The sequence below is a fragment of the Raphanus sativus genome, chromosome 3 (genome assembly GCF_000801105.2).
Source record: "Raphanus sativus cultivar WK10039 chromosome 3, ASM80110v3, whole genome shotgun sequence".
NCBI lineage: Eukaryota > Viridiplantae > Streptophyta > Magnoliopsida > Brassicales > Brassicaceae > Raphanus > Raphanus sativus.
In genome coordinates, this window is record NC_079513.1 from 8,874,469 (window position 1) to 8,901,972 (window position 27,504).

A 27,504-nucleotide genomic window follows, 5' to 3' on the forward strand; every position below is an offset into this window, starting at 1 on the left:
AACCCAACTGAATATTTTTGGTATTGTGACAAAAATAAAGCGAACAGAGCCTTTGTATTTATGTATTTCTTTTTCAAACAATTGAGTTGAGAAAAAAGAGATGATGTTTATAGTTTCGTTTGCTTGATTTGATTTTTATTAGAGCGGAAAAGATTACCTGCTTCCTTGTGTCAGTTTCCTTTTGCACAAGAATCCTACTTGAACTTCTCATCAAGTTATCATTCTCTCTCTCTATCATTTAGAAACATTTAAAATTTCCCTTCACTTGCTATCATCACACAACTCTTTTTTTCTCATTTAATTGATTCTTCAATGTCTCATCACCACTATGAAACCAACCCTCATTTCGTTCAGTTTTCCTCGCAGGATCAACATCCCTCTAGCTCATGGACCTATCCGGACCACCACCAGAACCCGCAGACTCATCCAGTTGCTCCATCAGGGCCTAAAATAAAGACTCGAGGTCGCCACCAGACTGAGCCACCTGAACTTATCCATGAACCGCCTTCCTCAAGACCCATGCCGCTGAGGCCAGAAGAACCGTTACCACCACGCCATACTCCAAACCCTGGTAGGCCATTGCTATCGAGCCCTGAAGATCAGCAACGACCTCCACACCATGGTGGCTATGGACCTGAGCCAACTCCATGGAGGACCGCTCCAACACGACCAACGCACCACCAACCAGGTCCAAAGATGACCAAACCCATGAAACTACCGGCTACAGTCTGCTGTGCAATTCTCTTGGTCATCCTGATTCTCTCCGGCCTCATCCTCCTCCTCGTCTACCTCAGCAACCGTCCACACACACCCTACTTCGACATCGCAGCAGCAAACCTAAACACCGCGAATCTCGAAATGGGCTACGTCCTAAACGGAGATCTCGCGGTTGTGGTAAATTTCACAAACCCAAGCAAGAAAAGCAATGTCGACTTCAGCTACATCATGTTCGAGCTCTACTTTTACAACACGCTTATCGCTGCCGAGCGCATCGAGCCATTCATTGTTCCAAAGGGAATGTCTATGTTCACGAGCTTCCATCTCGTGAGCAGCAAGGTCCCGATACAAACGATTCAGAGCCAGGAGTTGCAGCTGCAGCTCGGAACAGGTCCTGTGTTGTTGAACCTGAGAGGAACGTTTCACGCTCGCTCGAACGTTGGGTCGTTAATGAGATACTCTTATTGGCTGCACACCCGTTGCAGCATCTCGTTGAAGAACCCTCCTTCAGGGTACATGCGAGCAAGAAGATGCGTTACAAAACGCTAGCGGTTTGCAACTGAGTATACTACTTAAATTTTTGTTTGATGCATTTGATGATTAGTACATATGCAAATATATACTTTTGTATTGTTTTGTATGTTTTCTGCTACATTTAGAAATAAAACAAAAATTTTGCAAAGGAAAAATGCAATTGATCTTGTATCTTGATTCTTGAATAACAGTATTGATCCAAAATTGTATTTAGTTTGAATCTAACTACTGATGCAGCTTTCTTTTTTTAGAAAAATAAAAACATAAACCTTCCCTTAGTAATTGTCTTACTTTTCTGTTGAAGTGATACCTACATGTTCGAATAAAGTCCTTGCCTTTATAAACGTTACACGAGAAGAAAAGGATCAATATTACAAACTTCTTTTCCTTGAAAAATCATTGCAATACCGTTTGCTTTGATTAACATTTTGTCAACAGACAATACAGTTAAGTTTAAACTTTGACTGACATTATTGTTTAGTCCAGAGACAGTTTCAGGCCCAAATTGTAAGAAGAAAAAAAGATAGGCCCAACTAGTAGTTAACAGCCCATGTTTAATGGCCTAGTATAGGCCCATATATGACTTCTCTGTAGTTTGCCCGGAGCTCAAGAAACGATTCTACAACTTTTTTTCTCGTCTTCGTTTCACTTAGAACAACTTCTTCCTCTTCTTCTCTCTCGGAACCCTTTGGCTCGATTTGATTACTTCTCTTCAGTAAGGTACGTTTCCGATCCTCGATCGAGCTCTAGAACCGTTAACCTCGATTGTTAACAACGACGAAGGTTTAGTTATACATACACTATACATGTATCTCGTGCTAGATCTGATTTGAGTTATTGAGAGGAAAAGCTCGTTGCTTGACATCTGGGTTTGGTTTAATTCATGCTAGATTAGCTTGAGCGTTTATAATTTTATCAATTGAGAGTGTTTTCGATGACTCTGTAGGGTTTAAAAAAAAAGATGAAGCTTGATACAAGTGGGTTCGAGACCTCCATGCCTACGATTGGATTCGGATCGAGCGATGATACGCTTGATGGGTTTTCTACTGTGCCCTCCTTTGATCTTCCCCGCACTACTGATGTGAGTTTTTGATTCATTAAACCTCTTTTTGGATTTCATCCGCTAAAGCAGTGTGTGTGTGTGTGATTGATTTTGGATTTTGGATTTGGATTTGGGTGTGTGGGGTTTCAGTTCGATGGGTTTCAGAAAGAGGCTGTACAGATGGTGAAGCCAGCGAAAGGAACAACCACACTCGCTTTTATCTTCAAGGAAGGTGTCATGGTCGCTGCTGATTCTCGTGCTAGCATGGGTGGATATATCTGTATGTTCTCTTTCTCTCATAGCTGTGAAAAAAGATTCCTCCTTTCGATGTAGTTGACTGTGGTAGAAACATTTAGGATGGAGATTAAGTTGGTTTAGTTTTGTGCTGGATTGTTAAAACAAATTTTTAGTCTCCGTTCTGCTTGTTAATGATTGAGAGACAGTATTTGAAAGGAAGCGTTTGTATTATTGCTGCTGATGTTTTGTATTGTTTTTTTTCTCTGTTTAGCGTCACAATCTGTGAAGAAGATTATTGAGATCAATCCTTATATGCTTGGGACGATGGCTGGAGGAGCTGCTGACTGTCAATTTTGGCACAGAAACCTTGGAATTAAGGTATCTAGCTCGCTTTCTTTTCTGTCTGTACTGATGCCTAGATCTGTTACTTTCTGTTGATATGGGGAGTGCTGTTGCGTTGTCAAAGACTTCACTGTCTGTATTAACTGAGTAGAAAGGTTTTGGTTTGTGTTATGGTGACCCTTATATCATATGATTCTAATGCATGCATTTTCTGCAAGATAGTTAGTAGCATTAGCATCCTTGTTCTGTCAACCAAACATTTTTGTAAGTAATATACGTCATTTACCTTTGTTGAAACTATGGCTGATCTCGTGATATTTTTTTTTTGTCTATCCAAGTGCCGTCTACATGAACTGGCAAACAAGAGGAGAATCTCTGTTTCCGGAGCTTCAAAGCTTCTCGCAAACATGCTCTACTCATACCGTGGAATGGGACTTTCAGTCGGCACGATGATTGCTGGATGGGATGAAACTGTCAGTGAAGTCAAACTTAATATCTTTAATTTCTCCTTTTAAATCAACTCACCCAGATAAAAAAAACATTCTAACTCCTCATTGGATATAGGGTCCTGGACTATACTATGTGGACAACGAAGGAGGAAGACTCAAGGGAGACAGGTTTTCAGTCGGTTCTGGTTCACCATACGCTTATGGTGTACTTGACAGCGGGTAAAATCAATACCCCCAACAACATGTTCATCTCATTTTCCCAGATTCTAATCTTTGCTTCTATCATCTAGGTACAAATTCGATATGTCAGTTGAAGAAGCATCTGAGTTAGCAAGGAGATCAATCTACCATGCCACATTCCGTGATGGAGCCAGTGGTGGAGTTGCTAGCGGTTAGTAGTCCCAAATGTGAATACCGAACTTTCAAGATGCTCCTCAACTCATATAATAATAACATTTGTCTATTCTCATGTTGATCAGTGTACCACGTGGGACCAAATGGGTGGACGAAACTGTCAGGAGATGATGTTGGGGAGCTGCATTATCACTACTACCCCGTGCCGCCAGCCACTGCGGAACAGGTCATGGAGGAAGCAGCCGCCGAGTAATGAGCCCCCTTTTAGTTCACAAGTCATTCACTCTCTAGCTTGATAAACTTTGGTTTTTAACTATAAGATTCTCCTTTTTATCTGCAAATGCATACTCTTTGTTTGTTGAGATGAAGCAGCTCTGTTTCAACCATATGAAATTAGGGGAACCTGTGATTGGTTTGCACAATTTGATTAGTCAAGCTTTTATGTGCATTCCACCAAATCGAACCGAACTATTTCAAATAGTCTACTGTGACGGCCGTTGATTTCTGCTTGAAATCATCATTCGAACGTAGCATCCCTAATAGCAAGACAGGCAAGCACTCCGACAGTGACTGCATGTGATGTTATGACCACATGCTTTTGTCACTGTTCACTATTCTTGAATGGATTTTTTCCAGAAATTACCAAATTTCTGTTACAACTTTACAAATTCCGGCATTTCGAACCCATATCACTATTTTAATGTCAAAATTACACTATTTTAATGTGACTTTAGCACTGATTTTTTTTTAGTTCTCCAACTTTTTTTTTTAACATCTACAACACCAAATATTACATTAAAAAGATTTTTTTTTTGTTATTATAGTATTAAACAAGATTCTCTCTTAGTTTTTAATTGTTTAGTAAAATATTTATTATGTTATGACTAAAATATATTAACTAATATTACTTCAAATAATATTTCTAATTCACTTTTTAAAATATCAGTGTTTAAATTAAACTTTGTTATGTATTTTTTAGTGTTTAAATTAAACTTTGTTAGGTAGAGATACAGCCTGGGCTTTGACGGGAGACTTTAATGACATACTAGATAATTCAGAAAAGTCAGGAGGACCAGAAAGATGTGAAGGATCCTTCATTCCCTTCAGAAGCTTTGTCTCGGTTAATGGCTTATGGGATGTGAAGCATACAGGTGATCAACTTTCCTGGAGAGGCCGAAGACACACCCATGATGTACAAGCCAGACTAGACAGGACCTTAGCAAATGTGGCATGGTCTGACTTGTTCCCAGCCAGCTGCTGCAACTACCTCCGATTGAGGGCGCTGATCACCGTCCCCTTATGACCTATCTGGACACGAGGGTGATAAAAGAAAAGAGACCATTTAGGTACGACAGACGGCTAAACGAGATCCCTGAGGCCAGAGAGATCATAGAAGCAGCTTGGATGAAGGGAGTAGAGGAACGAGTGGAGGTTAAAATCTCAAGATGCCGGCATGAGATAATTAAATGGTCAAAGGAGCAGCAAGCGATCAGAACAAAGGAAGTACAGGAGAAACAAAAGAAGCTGGAGGAGGAATTATCAGCTGCAAGTCCGGACACTGATAAGATCAAGGAACTCACAGAAACTCTAGTCAAAGCTTACAAAGCGGAAGAACTATACTGGAGACAGAGAAGCAGGATTCTATGGCTTCAAGGAGGCGACAGGAACAGTGCCTTCTTCCACGCGGTTACAAAAAAGAGAAAAGCAAGAAACCGCATAACAGCCATAGAAAACGCAGAAGGGGTACCAGTCTATGAAGAGGATGAAATAGGACAGGCTTTTGCAGACTTCTATCAAAGTCTCTTCTCCTCCAACGGCCATTCAGATTTTCGGATAGTGGAGGAAACAATCACAGAAGTCATAACGGAGGAGATGAATGACAGTCTGTGTAGAATCCCGGAGGAAGAGGAAATTAAGACAGCTATTTTTGCAATCCATGCAGATAAAGCCCCGGGTATTGATGGATTTTCAGCTAGTTTTTACCAGTCTTTCTGGAGTTTGTTAGGCTCAGATGTTTACCGAGAAATTCGGAGTTTCTTCAGGACAGGAGCAATGAACCCGCAGCTTAATGAGACGCATGTCTGCTTGATCCCAAAAAGCTCAGCACCTAAGTCAGCAGCGGAGTACCGACCCATAGCTTTGTGCAATGTCCGGTACAAAATCATTGCTAAAATCCTCACTAGCAGGCTTCAAAAATTGCTTCCATCGCTGATCTCCCAACATCAAACAGCATTTGTCCCCGGAAGAGCGATCTCAGATAACGTGCTAATTACCCACGAGACGCTCCATTATCTGAAGTCTTCAAAAGCAATGAAGAGGTGCTCTATGGTGATAAAAACAGATATGAGCAAGGCGTACGACCGCATAGAATGGAGATTTCTCGAGAAAGTGCTGATCAGAATGGGCTTCAGAGATATCTGGATCAAATGGGTCATGGAGTGTGTCACTACGGTTTCATATTCCTTCCTGATAAATGGAGTGGCCAAAGGAAGGGTCGTCCCAGCTAGAGGTCTCCGTCAAGGAGACCCGCTCTCTCCTTACCTCTTCATTCTCTGCACCGAAGTACTGTCTGGACTGTGCAAGAATGCACAAGAAAATCGAAGCCTGCGGGGTCTACAAGTTTCTCAGAAAAGTCCGTTTGTCAATCATCTCCTATTCGCGGACGACACAATGATCTTCTGCAAAACAAATGAGAAAAACTGCCGGGCTCTTCGCTCTATCTTGCGGAGATATGAAGCGAGTTCGGGACAGAGTATCAATCTGAGCAAGTCAACAATAACCTTCTCTTCAAAAACCCCGGAGATCACCAAAACCAGAGTGAAAGCCACTCTAGGAATTGACAAAGAAGGAGGGATGGGAAAATATTTAGGCCTCCCGGAGACTTTTGGAAGAAGCAAGAAGGACGTGTTTACAGGAATGGTAGATAACATCAGACAGAGGGCGCAGTCTTGGACATCTAGATTCCTATCAGGTGCAGGGAAACACGTGATGTTGCAGTCAGTCTTGACGGCCCTGCCCACTTACTCAATGTCGTGCTACAAAATCCCTACCTCTCTGTGCAAACGTATCCAATCCATCCTCACTCGGTTCTGGTGGGATAGTTCACCGGATAAAAGAAAGATAGCTTGGGTTTCATGGGAAAGAATGGCACAACCAAAGCAATTGGGAGGGCTGGGTTTCAAAAACCTTGAAGACTACAATGACTCACTGCTGGCGAAGCTGGGATGGAGGATTCTAAACAATCCAAACTCACTTTTAGCTCAGGTTTTGAAGGGGAAATATTTCAGTGAGTGCTCCTTCATGGAGAGCAGTGATAAGTCGGACTCCTCACATGGCTGGACTAGCATCCAAGTTGGAAAAGAGGTACTTAAGAAAGGTCTAGGCTACTTGGTGGGAAACGGGGAAGATATCAGGGTCTGGTCAGAGCATTGGCTGTCTCCATTTACTCCTTCAGCGCCAATAGGTCCACCTACCTTAGCCAATCAGAACTTGATGGTAGCGGACCTTCTAGACCAGCAGACTAACGAGTGGAACTTGGACATGATTAGATGTCATTTACCTCATTATGAGGAGATTATCAGACTTATTATCCCAAGCTCCTCAAGGCCAAAGGATAAACAAGTCTGGCTGCCTGATCCTTCAGGAATTTACTCTGCAAAATCAGGATACAAAAGGATCTTTCAAGAGAAACCTATGCCCACCCCTGATGAGTTCGACTGGAAAAAACTAGTCTGGCAGCTGCATATATCGCCAAAGCTCCATCACTTCCTATGGAGAGCTCTTAATAATGCACTACCAGTGGGAACCCTCCTTGCTACAAGAGGAATTCACTCAGAACTAAACTGCAAAAGATGTGGAGAGCCAGAATCTATAGCCCACCTCTTCATCTCCTGTCCTTTTGCAATTGAGTTCTGGGCTCAAGTACCTCTGTTTTCCCCTGTTCCAGCAAATGCAACAATTATCTCCCTCAAAAGTTGGTTGTCTTCCACTGTTAAAAACATTTCACTGCCGCCGGTTGGACTAGTGGAATCCCCCCTCATCCCATGGCTGCTCTGGAATCTGTGGACTGCAAGAAATAAGATGATTTTCGAAGGCACAATATATCGAGTGGAAGAAATCATCACAAAAGCTATTACTGACGCTCGAGCCTGGGAGGATGCAAATGTGAAGAAACCTCATCAACAAAATAAGAAAGTACCGGTAAGGGAAACTTCTCTTAAGATACCTACTTGTTGGTGTGATGGGGCTTGGCAGGAAAGCTCAAAAACAGGAGGAATGGGTTGGATTATAAAGAACGAAGATGGAGAAGTTCTCTGTCGGGGCTCTTCCAATCGCTTATATGTCGGCTCAGCTCTGATGTCGGAAGCTCTAGCTATGCGGGAAGCACTCAAAAAGGCAAAGGAATTAAATCTCCAGAGCCTTCACCTATTGTCGGACTCTCAAGTCCTAGTTTCAGCCCTGCGGGAAGGGCGGGATGTGAATGAGATCGCGGGTATCCTCCAGGATATTACAAACCTTGCCTCTCTCTTCTGTCCATTGTTTTACTCTTTTGTACCTCGCTTAGAAAACTCTCAGGCAGATGCCTTAGCAAGCTCTGGCCTTAATCGTCTAATTGTAGCTGAAGACTAAACTCTTTGGGTGTTTTTTTATTAATGCAAGTAGATGTTTGACAAAAAAAAAAAAAAAAAAAAAAAAAAAATCTTAAATCTAAATCAAGTACCCTAAACCCAAATCATAGACCCTAAACCCAAACCTTATACCCTAAACTCAAATTCTATACCCTAAACCCAAATCGTAAACTCTAAACCCAAACCGTATATCCTAAACCCAAATCCTAGACCTTAAATCCAAACCGTAAACCCTAGAATTTAAATTTAAATTTAGGGTTTACGGTTTGGGTTTAAGATCTAGTATTTGGGTTTAGGGTATACGGTTTGGGTTTAGAGTCTAGGATTTGGGTTTAGGGTTTAGGATTTGGATTTAGGATATTAGATTTAGATTTAAAGTTTATGGTTTGGATTTAGGGTCTAAGATTTGGGTTTAGGATATAGGATTTTGGTTTAGGGTATAGAGTTTGGATTTAAAAATTAATATTTAGGGTTTAAAAATTAAGATTTATGGTTTAGAATTGGCATTATTCTTTTTTAATTATTTTAAAATAAATTTATAATGTTTTTTTTAATTATCTACATGTCATTTTCATTGGTCATAAATAGTGTGGTGAATTTAAAGGTTCACCATAGGGGGTGAACCTAAGTCTTGTCCCAAATTTATATATCAATAAAAATAATGTCAACAAATTTTTTACCACAGTAAAATTCAAAAGACTGTAATATCTCACACAAACGAGTAACTAAAAGTGGGTCTAAGCCCATGTAGTGAATCACGTTGCAAAAGGTAATTTCTTTTTCAGAGAGAGGTTGGCCCAAGCAATCGAGAGGTGAGACAAGTTGTGTACAAAATCTCTGTACCAATGAGATTATGGACCCCATAAGATCTTCTTTCCGTCAAACCTTCTCAAGACACTTTACACTTTTGTAGGGAAATCCGCCAATTCATTCATCAACAGACGACCGCGGTCCCGATCAATACATACACACAACATACCTGTGCTAAAACATACATCAACTTACGTTTTTTTAAAATTTCATACATCAACTCTTACTTTTCGGTTAATTCATACATTGATCGTCTTACCGTTAGTCAAATTATAACGGTGTTTATGTGGACTTAACGAATGCTGACGTGGCTTTTACATTGTATTTAACTAGTAAAATAAAAATAAATTTAAATCTGTCATTTGGGAGTATCGAACCAAGGTTCAACCAAAATGAACCATTCAATCAACCACTGTACCACACGAAAATATTGATAATGTTATCTATTATGTCTTACTTATATCTAATATATTTTGTTCATATATTACTAATTATCTAGAATTAGCTCCACAATATATATATATATATAAATTCTAAGAATTGTGGTTAATTACCTTAATTTTTTTTATTGTGATCTATTTTTTCTAATTTCAAAATAAAAATTTTGAATTTTTTTTTTCAAAATTTACAAAAAAATATAAAAAAGCATATGAAAATAAATAAGGCACAATAGAAAATTGAAAAAACTTTTCGAAAGTATATTATAAAAAGTTTAAATTTGAAAACATATAACTTAAAACTATTCAAAAATATTATTTTTATTTAAATAATTGTTTCTTTTTATTTAAATAATTTTAAACAATTATTTAAATATAAAAAATATTTAAATAATTCTAAACAACTATTTAAATATAAATAATTATTTAAATAAATTTAATTTTGAAAAATCGTGACGTAGTCTTCATGTGCTGCCACAGTAACCTCTTAACCGTGAGTCCTTTTGACAACAAATAATGTTTCTTCTTATGTTTACTATTTGGTAAACCCGTTTGCTTCCGCAAGCTATTGACTTTCTTCGAATATGTTGCTAGGTTAAGATCTACATGTCTTGTTATGATTATTTCCGCAATGTAATGAAAGACTGCCCGTGGGAGAAGTCTCCATCTTTGACACGTTATATTGTCCCACTTGTGGTCGGGACAATAGCATGCTCCTTAGCTTGTATCTCTTGTTATCCTGTGAGTTGGCAAGGACACGGAATCAGATAAGCCTAAGGGTTTGAGCACTCGTTATTGCCCAAATTATTATACTAAAATCTTGTCTTTATTTCACTGATTAGGTATCGTCTGGTAGACATAACACCACTGAAACTTTATCCTCCTAGAGAGATAGACAAAGAGAACGAATGTATACCGATTGTATAACCAAGTCTCTTTTTTCTTACCTAAAACTTATACTTTGAAGCTTCTTTGGTGACTTTCTACTCCTATAGAGTTTTGTAAAGTTAGATTTTTGATAAAGAGCATCTCTAATCTATTTTATTTTCTATTTTAAAATAGAATTTAGGGTAAATTTTTTTCAATAATAAAATATTTTTCATTCTACTTTTAACAGGTTTATTCTATTTATTTATATATTTATTTTGTTCATCACTCTATTTTTTTTTTCTAAAACCGAATACTATGATCTAACAAGTGAAACATCTTAAATAGTTCTGTGATTTTAATTTATAGGTATTTTGAATGTTAATATCACCGTTTTATATGTACTAGATTTTTGAACCGCGCTACGCGCGGTTTGTGTTTTGATTTTCTTTGGCTTTTATGTATTTGTTACTTTTTGTTATTTAACGGTTTTTTATTGCAATATTTTTTAAGGATAGATTTGTTTTTGTACTATAGAGATATATGATATGTTTGTTTATTTATGAATTTAGTTCAATTTTGGTTTTGTTTTTTGGTTCTGATAAATGTATCCACATCTTTACAGTATCTTATATATAAATTCATATTATTATTTTTTTAATTCCAGAAAATATATATTTTGAAAACACGAATCAAGTGTAGTATAGCATAAAGTTTTTTTGGGGGGTAAAAATATATGTATAAAGTTGTTTCATACTTTATTTCTTGAAGCTTCATATATGTATAAAATCTTGACTGATTTTATGGTAATAACTAACTTTTCTGTTAAATAGTTTTTTTTACATGTTAAATAATTTTAAGATAATAACTACCGTATTCGGTAATTGATCTGGTTGTATTTAATATAGAATCGCGCCAGGGCTTTTATAGGTCATAAATGTATTAAATATTAAATTTGATTAATCAAACGTAACTGGCAATGGTAGAAAGTAACATTTTTTATCTAAGGAGGGATGATAACATAATATTCAATTATGTTGAGGAGAAAAAACTTCAGCTTAGAAATCTGTGTCACGGCATGTGGGACAAGTTAGGTTATGGTGAAACCACTTGACGATGCAATGATGATGATATACGTGGTTGCACCTCAGTGAGTTTACAACCCCCGTCCCACTGAAGCTGTCATGACATATGGAGCACACTTCCCCAGCATCCTCTGGAATGGGTTCTTTCATTGATGATCCTAGGTCCATCAAAGCTTCCTCGAGGTCTATCCTGTTGGTCGCGTTAGGGTTAAAATCTTGTAAGGATAGAACAGTACGGACATGTGTGCCTAGATATAAGAATCAAACATGATAAGCCGATAACAATAATTCATATAGAAATAAAAACTAAAACCTCTTAGATAACAACATAAATAAGAATCATAGTAATAGACTAATATAAAATATTGACTACTAAATTTCTTCCATAAACACAATTATATATCTATAAGCCCCTACCTTATTCTAAACCAACCAAAAGAAAATAATTTGAAGTTCGTATACCTGCATAATCGACTAATAATGGGATCATAGCAGCGAACCTCTGACTGGTATATCCAATGATATTTCGGACACTGGAAAGAAGATATCATGAAAGCTGAACATGTGTTCCATAAGATCAACTGTCTCATAAGTTATATGACCAGTAGCGGTTGTCGAAAACTTTATGGAAAAGTCTATCTTTGTTTGGTTGGTATTTTTTCTATTAATCTTGATGTTAAGCTTTCTATCCGGATCGCCGATCGCAGGCTCTGTCTCGGAGAAGAAGGAGTAATAAATATGTGGTTGGCCGTTCATGATGATGAACTAAATCAAGAATTCTATATACGTAAAAAGGACTACTCATCCTTATATAGTGCTAATGGCGGAGGTAAGATTAATGGATTTTAAGTTTTTTCGTAACGTTTATAAGTTACACGGTTGTTTTTACTATCCACAGTTAATGAAATTGTTGTTATAACTCTTTAATTTTTTTTCTTTATATTGGTTGATGCACACAGCTTTATCTTTCTCATGTGTACGGTTTCATCTTGAAAACAGTCCTGGAAATTTTGAATTGATTAATCCGAAATACTTGAATAGGAGAAACAAAATGCCGCATTTGGTGTTTTATTTTTAATCAAAATATTTTTGACAGAGGAGTGCTACCTCCACTAATTCTCTCATCTACATGTCAAAATCTTTTTTTTTTATTTTAAGATGAAGAGAGAAAACAACATATGAACTCTAAGAAGAAATAAATTATAGAGAGCATCGTAGTTGACATAACACTCGTAACAGACTTAATAAGAAAGAAGTTCTTTCATTCAAGAATAGTTATAACAGTTTCTATATAATATATCACTGCAAGTAAATAGTGAAGCAAGAAAAGCATGAGAAACAACGACACTAAGATTATAAAAATTCGATCTTGGATAAAAACCATTAAACAGAAAGTTTAACAACCAGAGATTAAAAGAAAGCAGTTAAATGTTGCAAAGATGATGTCTGAAAATGAAAAAAAAAAACAGAACATAGAGTTTTGGTAACCACAGAACCACATATCTTAGCCACATTTGGCCCTCTTGTGCTCTTCCGCATCAACTTCATCACCAGACCTTTTCACCCCCTCACCGCCAGGCTCTCCATACCCTGCGGATGGACCACTCTCAGAAACTCCCTTCTGCAACAATTCATTGGCATCTGGTAGAGCCACAGCTTCTGCTAAATCACTTTCATCCTCTGGATCTTCTATAGGAAGCACCTTTGTCACAGTCAAGGTTTGTGTCTTGCCAGTCAAGTTGTGCTCTGATATCTTCACAATGAACTTGCGAGACTGTCCTATGGTACCAATTAGAGCTTGAGGAACCGGAACCAAGTCATTAGAACCTACATTCTCATTGGCCTGACATACATTTAAACATTTGTCACTATACATTTAAAAATATATTAGGGAACACAAACTTAAATAAGCAAGGCAGTCAGGTTTGTAATTACCTCGAAATAACTCTCAACCAACTCAGAAGCTTTCTTTCCAGTCAACTCTTGCCCAGCAGCGCCAAGGAGCACAAAGATAGCCTGGTCGGCATTGTCATACACAGATATCTTCGCTAGGTACCTGTTTCAGAAGCAAATTAGCAATGAATATATTGGAAGTATGAGTATTAATAAACCGATTAACTTACTGTGCAACACCAACAATATCACTTTTCCCACATTTTTTACACATTAGTGTGGTAGCACCTTTGATGGCCTTAGTGTGGCATCCACCACACCCTATGTAATACCATGCTGAACCATGCACAATATCACCAATGGTTGCTATGCACTCAAACCAAGCAACCTGCAAAACATTTGAAAATGTATTTGAGAAACTAAGACTATAAAAACGACTGTGTTATCCATTGGTTGTGAACTACCTTTGCATCGGCATGCTTCATATAAGAGAATAGCTCGCCTATGGTCACTGACTCAGGCTTGGTAACAACGGCTGCATCTACTCGGTTAGCAACAGCTAAGTTTGAGTTCAACCTGAAGTCAATGCCCAAATATCAGTTACAATCATGGTCTAACTATATTTTAATACAGACAGGCTTACCAAGAGAGATAATCACGGGTTTCCTGAATATCGTTGTCAAGGAATACACGGGATGACGTCATAGGAGAGAGACCTAGGGCACCACCTATAACAGACACAATTGTATTAGACAGAGGCAAAACTTTAATGTAAAATGAGATATAGAGTTGTGTACATCTCAATATTTCTCACAGACGATTCAAATATATCACACCTAATAAGCGCCTAATCCAATCCATTGTAGTTCTATCACGCAAAGCTAATCTATTATTGACCAGACTAAGTTACTTCTCAAACAATATAAAAAGGTTATATTACGAACCTCCAAAACCAAATCGTTTCGGGTTTAAAGTGGTCACTAAAACCACTCTTGCAGCTCCTCCAGATGCTTTAAATTTCTCACCAAAGCGTAGGGCAGCCTCGTCCCACAGGTACAGCTTCATCACCGGACCACTGCAACATCAAATATTGGTGTGGTAAGAGTGACAAAATATGTATGTAAAAAAATTTATGGTGTAGCTTACTCATGTGTTTGAACATGAAGCTGAACTCGGCAGGTAGAAGCTATCTCGGTGACATCTATCAGGAGACTGTCGCCGAGAACCTGGCCATTCACAAGTTTGATATGCCCAATACAATCTGAAAAAGACAACAAAACTCAATACTTGATACTGTATAAACCCAGCAATGAAATCTACATTTAATACTGGAACAGGACATAATCCTAGCCAAACGTAGCCAAATGGTTATGAATATATTAGATTGAACGAAGCACATCATCTAAGGTTACACACTACACAGACTCTGCATATATATGGGAAAGAAGAAAATAGATTTGCTCGATATGAAAGAACAACTTATATAAAGAAATTGAAGTGAGGGAACTTACCATAAAGATCCCCTTTCAGGTCGCAGGCAGCCTCGAACTCTGCATATCCGTGGAATCGGAAATGGTCCTCAGGGATACAAACCGAACTGTCATCCAGGTCAGTGAGGACAGAAGTCGTTGTGAAGGTGATTGTGAAGTCTGGATCGGCCACTCGATAGAGTTCCTTGTTGTAGGACCCGAAGAAGTTGTGGAGCCTGTAAAGGCCACCAGCCTTCATGTGTGGCAGATAAGTATCTACCTTCCCAGCTGGGATGAAGCCCTGGATGACAGTTTCCTGTGGACAGCATTGAAAAGACTGAATAAGATAAGCTAGACAGGAAATCTCTTAAAAGTAGACAAACTTTTTGAAGATGTTTAAACCGAAATGAACCAACAAAAATGAACAGAAAGATAATAGCGAGCAACTCGGGTCATACCTCTTCATCAATGAGCAGCATTTCGACACCGATCAGCACCTTTGTCTTGATATTTCGAGCTTCCCAATAGTGGATCAACCGGAACCTCACTTCGCGTTCATGCGGACCGAATTTCGCATGTCTGAAAGTGATCACTTCTCCACCGTTGGCGGTGACGATGGCTTTCCCTTTGTTGACAGATGAGACAGCGCCTTTGCCTCTCATGCCTGTAGACAAACATAAGCGTTGCCAGCAACAAAATCAGATAGGAGTATACGTGTCTTTAAATAAAGAGAGTTAAAGACGTCTTGAAACTCAAACCAAAAACTAAATATTTTTCTTTTTGGTGATCAAACGGACTGTATCTTAACATAGTCAAAAAAGATTCAAGTACCCTAAACCACTGCCGACTAATTCTATCAAAGAGATACATGATGTTGTTTTTTAGAAGCTAAATCTAGGAATAGCAAAATTTTGTAACCTTTGTTTAGTTCGAGTAATTAAAAAACACAAAGCGATTCAGACACTAAAAGTAAAGAAGTCTCTGTTCTGTGATAAAGAAACAATATCTCTGAGGCATGCAATGGGATAAAGAAACAATTCATAAGAACCTCATAAACTGGCTCACGAATCCCCAGCGAAGTAGAATCACTTGACTAAGATACAGTTGTAGTAGAAGAAGAATCTACATGATGGACAGGTTCGGAGTTTGACTAAAAAACATGAAGAAACGTTCCATATCACTTGACTAATCAAGTGACTAAAACACAAAAAAAAATACAGAGACGAAAACTAAAAAACATGAAGAAACGTTTCATATCTTAACAAAGAATACTGGGTTTAGATTGAATGAATTAAAATAAAAAAAACTCATAAAACTAAAGCAAAACATTCATATCTGAACAAAGAATTTTTGTTTTTAAAAATCATAGACAAAATTAAACAAAACATCCACTAGATATAACATACAAATTACCTATAGATATTACAAATAACAGATCAAAATTTGGAAAAAGAAACGACATGGGTTATTACCAGTAGATGTCTTCGGATTAGGATGGCCGATCGAGACACCGGTGTTGGAGCTGGATTTCGTCAGTCTGGAAGAGGAGTCCGACGAATCGACTTTGTCTTTCTTCGAGAGGGGAGCGCCGATGGAGAGGTCTGAAGAGAAAGAGGTTGCAGCGATGGGCTTGGTCGTGTCCGGAAAGGAGTTAGCGGCAGCGCCCTTTGGTTTCTCCGACTTGGAGGTACCAGATACCATGGACTTTCCGTTGGAACTCATTGCAGTGTGGTAGAGAGAATTTAGAACGAAGTTGGATCGAAATGAAACCTTGATTTTGTGTTTTATATGAAAAAACAGAGGGACAAAACATAAGAGAGTCCATTAATGAGAGAAAAGAAGTGAAGGCTGTCTTGAATGGTCGTCGTTCAGATCGCGAAACGGAACGGAAAGAAAGAATAGGAAAGGTTTGATGATCGACAGAGAAAAGAAGAGCAAAGGTTTCAGGTGATTAGGGATTGCACAAAGGGAAAATGAGAAGATCGCGGTTGTGACAGGAAAGAGGCGATTGTTTGATAATTAGGTTTACTGGGCCTAAAAAATTTCGAAACAGACCTACAAAACACAAAAGCCCAATCGGAAATGAAAGCAAGTCTGACGTGGAAACAAAACCAATCCCATTGGTCGATTTAATCATCTGACGTGGAGGTCTTCCCTGGGTTTGTTATTCCCCTTTTAATACTTGTTTGATTTTATATAGTTATTTTCTCTGTGATCCGTTTTGTTTCATTTGGCAATAACATTAATATTTTTTTCACCATTTAGAAGTGTAATATCCATCGCTTTTAAGATATAACTCATAATGTGTAATGTAAGAGCCGTTTCCACAAGAATAATTCAAACGAAATCGAATATAACGGCAAGAAATTTCTAGATTTGATTTTAAATTTTTCAGATTTCTCTGGAAGGCCACAAACTTGAACAAGAATAGGATTTGTTTTTTTTTTCTCTTCGGTTCAAAGTTAATAATATATGGAAGAAAGGAATAATATATGAATAAATTGAATATGGAAGAAAAGGAATCATCATCATCATCATCATAATCTGATGGAAAACAACAGAGATTCAATCTCCAGGAGTCATCATCATCATGAATCCATGATCATAATCAAGACAAAAAACATAAATCATGAGCAAATTAATAACCATACTCGGGATTTTTATCCACACAAAAAAAAACAAAAACTGAAAATAAAGAGACAACTCAGAAGAAGCTGTAGGAAGAAGATGCATCTAGAGGATGAATGAGGTAAGTCAGCACCAACGCCACCACCATTAGCAGATATGCAATCCCTTGATCTATCGATGTCCCTGGAGAATAAAAAAAAAACACTCTCGAATTCAGATCTGGACAGAGAGAGAGAGAGAATAAGAAGGGGATGTGATATCGTGGAAGAAGATACTTACCATCACTGGTCGGAGCAGGAGCGGGAGCTAGAGATTGAGCGCTGGCGAGAGACGAGATGACGGCGAAAACAAATGTGAATAACGCGAAACCAGTAACGTAACTCCTTGACGCCATCTCTCTCTCTCTCTGTTTCTTTTGATCCGACGAAAGAAAGAAGCTTGCCGGAGTATCTGCAGAGGCGACGAGACAGACCGAGGAGGAAAGAGAAACAGTGTGAGGAATGATGAAGTGAAGAGGCAACTTGTTTTAGGTGTTGGTCTTATAGCCGGTAATTCACCCGGTTCATGATTACTGGTTATAACCGGTAATTCACCCGGTCAAATCTATTTACCAGTTAGCTGAAAATTCAAATGCATGTTTTTTCGTCGTTTCTTTTTCCTTTTTTTTTCTCTTATCAAATATCAACATTGACATCGCTATGTTTCTAGATAAGTTTTATTTTTTTAAATAAAAATTTAGGGGGAAAAGGACAAATTTGTTATATTCAAACGGTTCAATTCGGACGTAATCGAGAGGCTAACCAAAGTTCAGTTGTTGTATTAAGAAAATATTTAAAATATTATAAGTCTGTTACCACTTAAGAAAATATGTCAGGTCTACGATTTATTGATTATTGCCTATAGTTTAGTATTTAAGGGTTAACTAGATTTTGACCCGCCCTTCAGAGGGTGAATATATTTTTTGTTGAAAAAATTAATTTTATGTCATGAATATTTTATCCTTGATAAATTATATTTTGTTAAGAATTTTATGAAATTTATCTAAAATTATGTATGAATTATTTTTGTTATTTTAAATATGACCAAAATTTTGAAGACTCCAAATAATTCTGACCCGTATTATGATTTTTGTTTATTAACCTGCTGTTAAACTTGTGAATTATTTCACACTGATTTTATTTTTAGTATTTTTAATTTAAATAAAAGTTTAATATTTTTAAACTATTGTTTTTTGTCCTAGACCCGTTATGTATTGATAAAATCTGTTTTTTGTGTATTTTAAAAAGTTTATATGATTTTTTATTTTAAATGAAACTATTTTTCTTAAATATTTGAGAATATTCGGGTCTTCAGAATCTAGATTCTGACCCGACCTTTCAAAAGGACATGTATATTTTTTTGTTTAACTTTTTTCTTGATATTTAATTGAAATACTTGTGTTTTTTTTCTTAATCATATTCTTTTGTAGTCAATATTGTGTATGGATCCGTATCTCTTCGGTTCCTGAAAATTTTAGATCCATATAGATATCTATAGTTTTTCAGGTCTACTCGGCCCGGATCTTGTCGAATTCTTGTCAGTTCAGGTATATAATTCTAATATCCGTAAAACACTTGTAATTTTAGCTTTTTTGGATTCGGATTGATTTGAGTATATAGGACCCGAAAAAGACCTGACATATCCAAACTGAATTTGAAAACTCGAAAAGTACCTGCAAATTCTAAAAATACCTGGAGAAAATATATCTGAAACTTACTCAAAATCAGATCCGAAAACCCGAAAGGTATCTCAAATTTTATCCGAACACCCAAATTATATTTTTTGGAGATCTAAAATTTACCCGAAACCTGAAATTATACCTAAAAACCTGAATCCAAAACATAAAAAAATATCTGAAATATTCAAAATACACACAATCATCCAAATTTACCTAATATATAATATTTTTTGAGTATTTCGAATACCCGATTGGGTCTCTTGTAGGAAGTAGATCCAAACCGAGACTCGTGGGTCCCCATAAAAAAGATCCAATAAATATTTTAGCATAGACTCGGATCTGAACATGTATTTCGGATCCGTTCTTGTTTAGTTTTTCGGATCCGGTAAAATGTTAGACCTATATTAGATCTTGATCTGTGCTTGAAGCGCATATATAGTAATTGTTTTGTATTTTTTCTGTATAAATGTCTGAAAGTAATTATTACTATTTTATTATTAAATTTCTAATCATAAATTTATGAATACAAATTGAAGATTTATTTTAAAATTTAAATATACTGATTTTTAGTTTATTAAAAATATTGCAATACAAACTATTTAAATATAACCGGTAATTCACCCGGTCAAATCTATTTACCAGTTAGCTGAAAATTCAAATGCATGTTTTTCGTCGTTTCTTTTTCCTTTTTTTCTCTTATCAAATATCAACATTGACATCGCTATGTTTCTAGATAAGTTTTATTTTTTTAAATAAAAATTTAGGGGAAAAAGGACAAATTTGTTATATTCAAACGGTTCAATTCGGACGTAATCGAGAGGCTAACCAAAGTTCAGTTGTTGTATTAAGAAAATATTTAAAATATTATAAGTCTGTTACCACTTAAGAAAATATGTCAGGTCTACGATTTATTGATTATTGCCTATAGTTTAGTATTTAAGGGTTAACTAGATTTTGACCCGCCCTTCAGAGGGTGAATATATTTTTTGTTGAAAAATTATTTTTATGTCATGAATATTTTATCCTTGATAAATTATATTTTGTTAAGAATTTTATGAATTTATCTAAAATTATTGTATGAATTATTTTTGTTATTTTAAATATGACCAAAATTTGAAGACTCCAAATAATTCTGACCCGTATTATGATTTTTGTTTATTAACCTGCTGTTAAACTTGTGAATTATTTCACACTGATTTTATTTTTAGTATTTTAATTTAAATAAAAAGTTTAATATTTTTAAACTATTGTTTTTTTGTCCTAGACCCGTTATGTATTGATAAAATCTGTTTTTGTGTATTTTAAAAAGTTTATATGATTTTTTATTTTAAATGAAACTATTTTTCTTAAATATTTGAGAATATTCGGGTCTTCAGAATCTAGATTCTGACCCGACCTTTCAAAAGGACATGTATATTTTTTTGTTTAACTTTTTTCTTGATATTTAATTGAAATACTTGTGTTTTTTTTCTTAATCATATTCTTTTGTAGTCATATATGTGTATGGATCCGTATTCTTCGGTTCCTGAAAATTTAGATCCATATAGATATCTATAGTTTTTCAGGTCTACTCGGCCCGGATCTTGTCGAATTCTTGTCAGTTCAGGTATATAATTCTAATATCCGTAAAACACTTGTAATTTTAGCTTTTTTGGATTCGGATTGATTTGAGTATATAGGACCCGAAAAAGACCTGACATATCCAAACTGAATTTGAAAACTCGAAAAGTACCTGCAAATTCTAAAAATACCTGGAGAAAATATATCTGAAACTTACTCAAAATCAGATCCGAAAACCCGAAAGGTATCTCAAATTTTATCCGAACACCCAAATTATATTTTTTGGAGATCTAAAATTTACCCGAAACCTGAAATTATACCTAAAAACCTGAATCCAAAACATAAAAAAATATCTGAAATATTCAAAATACACACAATCATCCAAATTTACCTAATATATAATATTTTTTGAGTATTTCGAATACCCGATTGGGTCTCTTGTAGGAAGTAGATCCAAACCGAGACTCGTGGGTCCCCATAAAAAAGATCCAATAAATATTTTAGCATAGACTCGGATCTGAACATGTATTTTCGGATCCGTTCTTGTTTAGTTTTTCGGATCCGGTAAAATGTTAGACCTATATTAGATCTTGATCTGTGCTTGAAGCGCATATATAGTATTGTTTTGTATTTTTTCTGTATAAATGTCTGAAAGTAATTATTACTATTTTATTATTAAATTTCTAATCATAAATTTATGAATACAAATTGAAGATTTATTTTAAAATTTAAATATACTGATTTTTAGTTTATTAAAAATATTGCAATACAAACTATTTAAATATAACCGGTAATTCACCCGGTCAAATCTATTTACCAGTTAGCTGAAAATTCAAATGCATGTTTTTTCGTCGTTTCTTTTTCCTTTTTTTCTCTTATCAAATATCAACATTGACATCGCTATGTTTCTAGATAAGTTTTATTTTTTTAAATAAAAATTTAGGGGAAAAAGGACAAATTTGTTATATTCAAACGGTTCAATTCGGACGTAATCGAGAGGCTAACCAAAGTTCAGTTGTTGTATTAAGAAAATATTTAAAATATTATAAGTCTGTTACCACTTAAGAAAATATGTCAGGTCTACGATTTATTGATTATTGCCTATAGTTTAGTATTTAAGGGTTAATGTTGAATATATAATTTTTAATAAATAATTATTAAATATTTATTAATAATTTTTTAAAAGTTAGTTTTATCATAATTTTTTTTTTGATAAAAATAAATTTAGATCTTTATGAAAATGGTTATCATTTAGAACTTAAAAGTAAATTTGAAAAAAATATTATGGTAAAATCACAATTACTTTAGTGTATTAGTTGGTATTATATCACTTATAAAAAAGTTATGAGTGTACAGTGGTTTTATCCATCAATTTAAAACGTTCTCAGCAAATTAAACCGGTAGTTCAACATTTTATGGACAACAAAAGAAGGCTGTTTTTTTTTTATTACGTGCGAGGTTATATGTCCTTAAATTCAACGTTCTTGGTATATGAATGAGTTCGGAGTTGTAAAAACTTGAAAGTGAAAAACGGGAAGGGAGGAGTCTTAGTATCTATATAGCCATGATTATATGACCAATTATATACAAAATTGATTTTTTTTTCCTACCTAATTTTTTTTAGAAATCCACTTTTGAAATTAATTAAGTAAGGTTAATTCAATTTAATAATAATGTAAGAAATCAAATTTTTATTACTGTTGAAAATTTTGGACTTAGTACGAGAACTTTTTATTATCCCCATGAATCAGATAATACTATTGTATTTCCTATGCTTGTATTGCTTTTATTTATTTTGTTTGTTGGAGCTATAAAAATTTCATTCAATCAAGACGGAATAAACTTTGATATATTATCAAAATTAGTAACGTCGTCGATAAATTTTTTGCTTACCTATCTATGTAGCCACGATTATATGACCAATTACATACAAAATTGATTGTTTTTTCCCACCTATTTTTTTTAGAACTCTACTTTTGAAATGAATTAAATAAGGTTAATTTAATTTAGTAATAATGTAAGAAATCAAATTTTTATTACTGTTGAAAATTTTGGACTTAGTACAAGAACTTTATATTATCCCCATAAATCAAATAATACTATTGTATTTCCTATGCTTGTATTGCATTTATTTACTTCGTTTATTGGAGCTATAGGAATTTTTTTCAATTAAAAAGGAATAAACTTTGATATATTATTAAAATTATTAACGCCGTCAATAAGATTTTTGCATATACCAAATCAGAAAATTTTGTAGATGTGTATGAATTTTTGAAAAATTGGACCCAAAACTCTTGAAGAATATTGTCCATTTTTTCGGTTATGTATGGAACACTACAAGAAAACTGCTCGATTCCCAGGGAAGATATCCTCGGAATGTCGTCGGAATTCACGTATTCCGACGACAAACCCAGGAAATGATCCGTCGGAATAATATCGTCGGAATAACGTAAGTCGTCGGAATTCCCTCGGAAATTTGTGACGAAATTCCGACGGAGACTTTTTCCGAGGGAATTCCGAGGAACACCTACGGTGATCCCATTGTCGGAATATCCCTCGGAATTTTCCGAGGGAATGTCCCTCGGAAAACACTGTCGGAAAATTCCGAGGAACTCTCCCTCGGAATATTCCGAGGGATATTCCCTCGGAAAATTCCGAGGAAATTGTTCCTCGGAATTTTCCGAGGGAATATTCCTCGGAATTTTCCGACGGAAGACTCCCTCGGAAATTCCGAGGAACACTTCCCTCGGAAATTTCCGAGGGCCTTCGTTCCTCGGAATTTTCGTAAAATATAATTTATATTAATAAATAAATATTAATTTATTTCTTATTAATTAAATTGGAAAATTAATTATTAAATTCGAAAATTAATTATTAAATTGAAAATTAAAATAAAAAACATAATATAAATAGTTCAAAAGTAATATTCATACAAAACAGAAAATAAAAATAAAGTTTAAAACATAAATTAAAGTTAGAACTACTCGTCCTCGTCGACGTCGAAGTTCTGGTCCGGGAATTGCCTCATGAAGGCCGCCATCATCTTCTCACTAGAATCCCTATAATTTTTTAAAAATAATGAATTAAAATTAATAAAATTTATTTTTTAAAATATATATTTATAAATTATAAAAACAGCTAAAATGATTTATAAATTAAAAAAATGTCTTAAGAATTATTAAATAACTTATAAATTATTTATAAATTTCAAAATATCTAAAAAAATATTAAATGACTTTTAAATTATTTATAAATTATAAAATTTGCTAAATAATTTTTAATGACTTTTAAAATTATTTATAAATTATGAAATTTGCTAAAATAATTATAAAATGACTTTTTAAATTTTTAAAAATTTTGAAATTAACTAAAATAATTATTAAATGACTTATAAAATTTTTATAAATTATAAAGTAGCCAAAATAATTACTAAAAAATTGAAACCCTAAAATTAATCAAATCTAAAATCAAAACCTAATCAAACCCTAAAATCTAATCAAAACTTAACATCAAAACCCTAATCCTAATCAAAACCCTAATCCTAATCAAAACCCTAATCCTAATCAAACCTAATCAAACCCTAATTCTAATTAAAACCTAATCTACTCAAATTCCCTAAAATCTAACAAAATTCCCTAAAATCTAACCTAGAACTAATAAGAGAGGGGGAGAAGAGAACTTACATGGAGGAGGGAGAGATTAGGGGAGTGGGGGTGGAGGGGGAGCCCGAATATCAAGAGGGAGAGGAGGAGGAGCCGGAAATCGCCAAGGGAGAGGAGGAGGAGCCGGAAATCGCCAAGGGAAAAGAGAGAAAGAGAGAAATGGGGAAGAAGATCCGCAGATCTGGTTTTACCCCGAAAATTCCGACGGAAAATGAAACCCTCGGAATTCTGTCGGAATTTTCGGTTTACGAACCGGTTTACCAGAATTCCGACGGAATTCCGAGGGATTCAGGAATTCCGTCGGAATTCCCTCGGAATTATGGGTTCCTCGGAATTTCCTGGGAAATTTCCCAGAAAATTCCTAGGAATCCTATGGTTCCTCAGAATTTCCTGGGAAAATTCCCAGGAAATTCCGAGGAACCATAGTTTAGGGGTTCGGATTAATGATTTACAAACTTTAGACCGTTCCTTGAACAATTTGGCAGTTTTCTCAAGACTTATATTGATAGTACATGACAAATAAACATTCAAATTACAAAATGATTGAATCGAGTATAAGTATTGTCGTTTAGGTTCATTAAAGTGTATAAGTGTTTATCTTGCATTGCTGTTTGGGGATCTCGGTGCAACAATCGGAAAAGTGGCCATTAATTGGTACAACACCAATGTCTTGTCCCATAATCAATTGAAGACACTTACTAAGGCTTACGTAAGTCTTCTGGGAACCGTAAATTGGTGTTTTCGATTCTAAATCCTTATTCCCTAGGAATTTCCTGGGAAAATTCCCAGGAAATTCCGACGAAATGCTGAATTCCTAGGAATTTCCTGGGAAAATTCCCAGGAATTTCCCACGAAATGCTGATATCCGTCGGAATTTCCTGGGAATTTTCCCAGGAAATTCCTAGGAATCTATACCCTAAAATCAAATCCCTAAAATCTGATTTTACAAGGTAAAATTCCGAGGAAATTCCGAGGAAACCCTCAAGATCCTCGGAATTTCCTCGGAATTCTGAAAAAAAAAAAAAAAAAAAAAAAAACTATACTACTCTCCAATCTCTGGTTCATCCTCTGAACCCGAGTCACCATCATCACCACCAGATGAATCTGAATCTGGATCTTGGTGAAACTCTCCAATCTCTGGTTCATCTTCGACGTGAACAACGGCTTCGTCTCCAAAATCGGTGAAATCGATAACAAGATCAACTGCAGCTACATCTCCTGCTGCACTTAAGTTGCCGGATGTGTTTGGTTGGAGTGGGTCTTCCAACTCAGAACTTCCTTGAACTCGGCTTCTCGGGTTGAGTGCTGTAACAGTAACCCATGGATCATCTCTGTTCGTAACCCGGGGGTATTTGATATAACAAACCTGTAACATTTTTAAATTTGTTAATTAAGTATGAATGATGATGAAGCAAATATTGAAAATAATTGACATATATATTTTTAAATTACCTGATCGGCCTGAGAAGCAAGAATGAAAGGATCATAATATGGCAGTTTTCGCCTCGAATGTACTGATGTGACACCAAATGCATCTGTTCTGACACCTCGATCCGGAGTGTTGTCGTACCAGTCACAATAGAAAACTGTGCACCGCAATCCAACCATGCCCGGATACACGATTTCCAAAATCTCGCGTATGTTTCTGTAGTATACATCATCTCCAGCTGCAGAGCAAACGCCAGCATTATAAGTCTTACTCTGGCGTAAGCAATCTCGTGTTCGGATCCATATGAGGTCGATCTATCCAAGAGCGATGATAATTATAAGAAGACATGATTTTTTCAATCAGATTCGTGTGTGCAAAATAGAATGAGAGAGGATGAAGATATGTAGTGAATGAAGAGGATGAGGGGTGCTTGCATTTATAGATTAAATCTGCCGATATTTCCCACGACATTCCCAGGAAATTCCGACCAACTAGCCGTTGCCGTCGGAATTTCCTCGGAATAATCAACGGCTCTATTATCCCTCGGAATTTCCTCGGAAATTTCCGAGGGATCTACCAGTCCGTCGGAATTTCCTCGGAAAATTCCGAGGAAATTCCGAGGAAACACGAAAATTGTGTTTCCTCGGAATTTCCTCGGAATTTCGTGGGAATATTCCGACGGACACATAGTCCCTCGGAATTTCCCTCAGAATCCGGCAGTTTTCTAGTAGTGGAAAGATATAAAAAATGACCACTATTTTGGGTATTCACTTAATTTTGTTCGGTGTAGGGCTCAGACACGCGTCGAGGCTCTCAATACGATTTAATTTTGTAACTAACTAACGTTTAAAAAAATAGGATCCAAAAGCGAGAAAATAATAAATTAAAAAATGGGTACAAAAACTTATTAGACACCATAATATCCATGATATCAATGAAATTTATTTTCACATCAGATGCCCCGATAACCTAAGGGTTACAAGGAATGCTATTTCCCAATTTTCTCCCTCGATCGAGATACTAGACATTATAATTATTGTAATGTATCTGTAATTTGATTGAAACTTTTACTATATAGAAAATTAAAGAAAGTAAAAGCTCCTTATCAGATTAGCAAAACAAAACGAAATTTTTTAATAAACGAATCATTGTCTTTCGGGATCTTGATATCTTCCAAATAACTTGTAAAAACTAACATTCTTTTGGTTTCGAAACTATCTTCAACAATTGAGAACAATCCATTGCAAATGTGATCTGAAACTGATGTAATTAAATTTCTCTTATATTCCATCGCAAATAAATGCTTCTACTTCCAAGTAAAAGGGTGAAATGATAGATCTAATATTTATTGCTCCCATTAAACCATCAAAACCCTCTAAGATGCTATACCAGCCTTGTCCCGAATGTTTGTCCTAGTCTTTACAAAATCCATCTATGAAACACATTTTACCCGGTATCAAGGATAAAGTTGTAAGTTCAATCCCCCTAATTTGAGTAGTTCTTTGTATAAATGTAGTTTACACCTCTTTCCAAAGTAAAGATTACTAGATCTTGACCCGTGCGACCGCACGGGTATTTATTTTATGTTTTAGTTTTTTTGTTTGTATTAAATGATATATTTGTAATACTTGATCATAAATTTAG

At 35.7% G+C, this 27,504-nt stretch overlaps 5 protein-coding genes across 5 annotated transcripts; 2 read left to right on the forward strand and 3 right to left on the reverse strand.

Moving 5' to 3' along the window:
* The first annotated feature begins 230 nt into the window (after positions 1–230).
* LOC108818947 (uncharacterized) lies at positions 231–1,529 on the forward strand. The gene has a single exon (XM_018591910.2). The coding sequence runs from the start codon at positions 313–315 to the stop codon at positions 1,264–1,266; it is 954 nt and encodes a 317-aa protein (XP_018447412.1). The 5' UTR covers positions 231–312; the 3' UTR covers positions 1,267–1,529.
* Positions 1,530–1,844: 315 nt separating this feature from the next.
* On the forward strand, positions 1,845–4,117 carry LOC108819309 (proteasome subunit beta type-5-B). The gene is made up of 8 exons (XM_018592319.2): positions 1,845–1,971; positions 2,198–2,332; positions 2,444–2,573; positions 2,802–2,908; positions 3,211–3,345; positions 3,437–3,540; positions 3,612–3,712; positions 3,801–4,117. Exons 2-8 carry the CDS (start codon positions 2,213–2,215, stop codon positions 3,926–3,928), a joined length of 825 nt encoding a protein of 274 aa, XP_018447821.1. The 5' UTR covers positions 1,845–1,971; positions 2,198–2,212; the 3' UTR covers positions 3,929–4,117.
* An 8,788-nt stretch (positions 4,118–12,905) lies between these two features.
* On the reverse strand, positions 12,906–17,231 carry LOC108846620 (uncharacterized). The gene is made up of 10 exons (XM_018619835.2): positions 16,337–17,231; positions 15,323–15,528; positions 14,907–15,180; positions 14,542–14,656; positions 14,340–14,470; positions 14,039–14,123; positions 13,860–13,971; positions 13,626–13,783; positions 13,438–13,558; positions 12,906–13,345 (listed from the first exon to the last, which is right to left on the reverse strand). Exons 1-10 carry the CDS (start codon positions 16,584–16,586, stop codon positions 13,007–13,009), a joined length of 1,791 nt encoding a protein of 596 aa, XP_018475337.2. The 5' UTR covers positions 16,587–17,231; the 3' UTR covers positions 12,906–13,006.
* Positions 17,232–17,372: 141 nt separating this feature from the next.
* Positions 17,373–18,012, reverse strand: LOC130509651 (arabinogalactan protein 16-like). Its single transcript, XM_057005814.1, has 2 exons — positions 17,772–18,012; positions 17,373–17,675 (listed from the first exon to the last, which is right to left on the reverse strand). The coding sequence occupies exons 1-2, from the start codon at positions 17,884–17,886 to the stop codon at positions 17,569–17,571; spliced, it is 222 nt and encodes a 73-aa protein (XP_056861794.1). The 5' UTR covers positions 17,887–18,012; the 3' UTR covers positions 17,373–17,568.
* Positions 18,013–24,586: 6,574 nt separating this feature from the next.
* Positions 24,587–26,062, reverse strand: LOC130509096 (uncharacterized). The gene is made up of 2 exons (XM_057004714.1): positions 25,884–26,062; positions 24,587–25,797 (listed from the first exon to the last, which is right to left on the reverse strand). Exons 1-2 carry the CDS (start codon positions 26,037–26,039, stop codon positions 25,474–25,476), a joined length of 480 nt encoding a protein of 159 aa, XP_056860694.1. The 5' UTR covers positions 26,040–26,062; the 3' UTR covers positions 24,587–25,473.
* Positions 26,063–27,504: the final 1,442 nt, after the last annotated feature.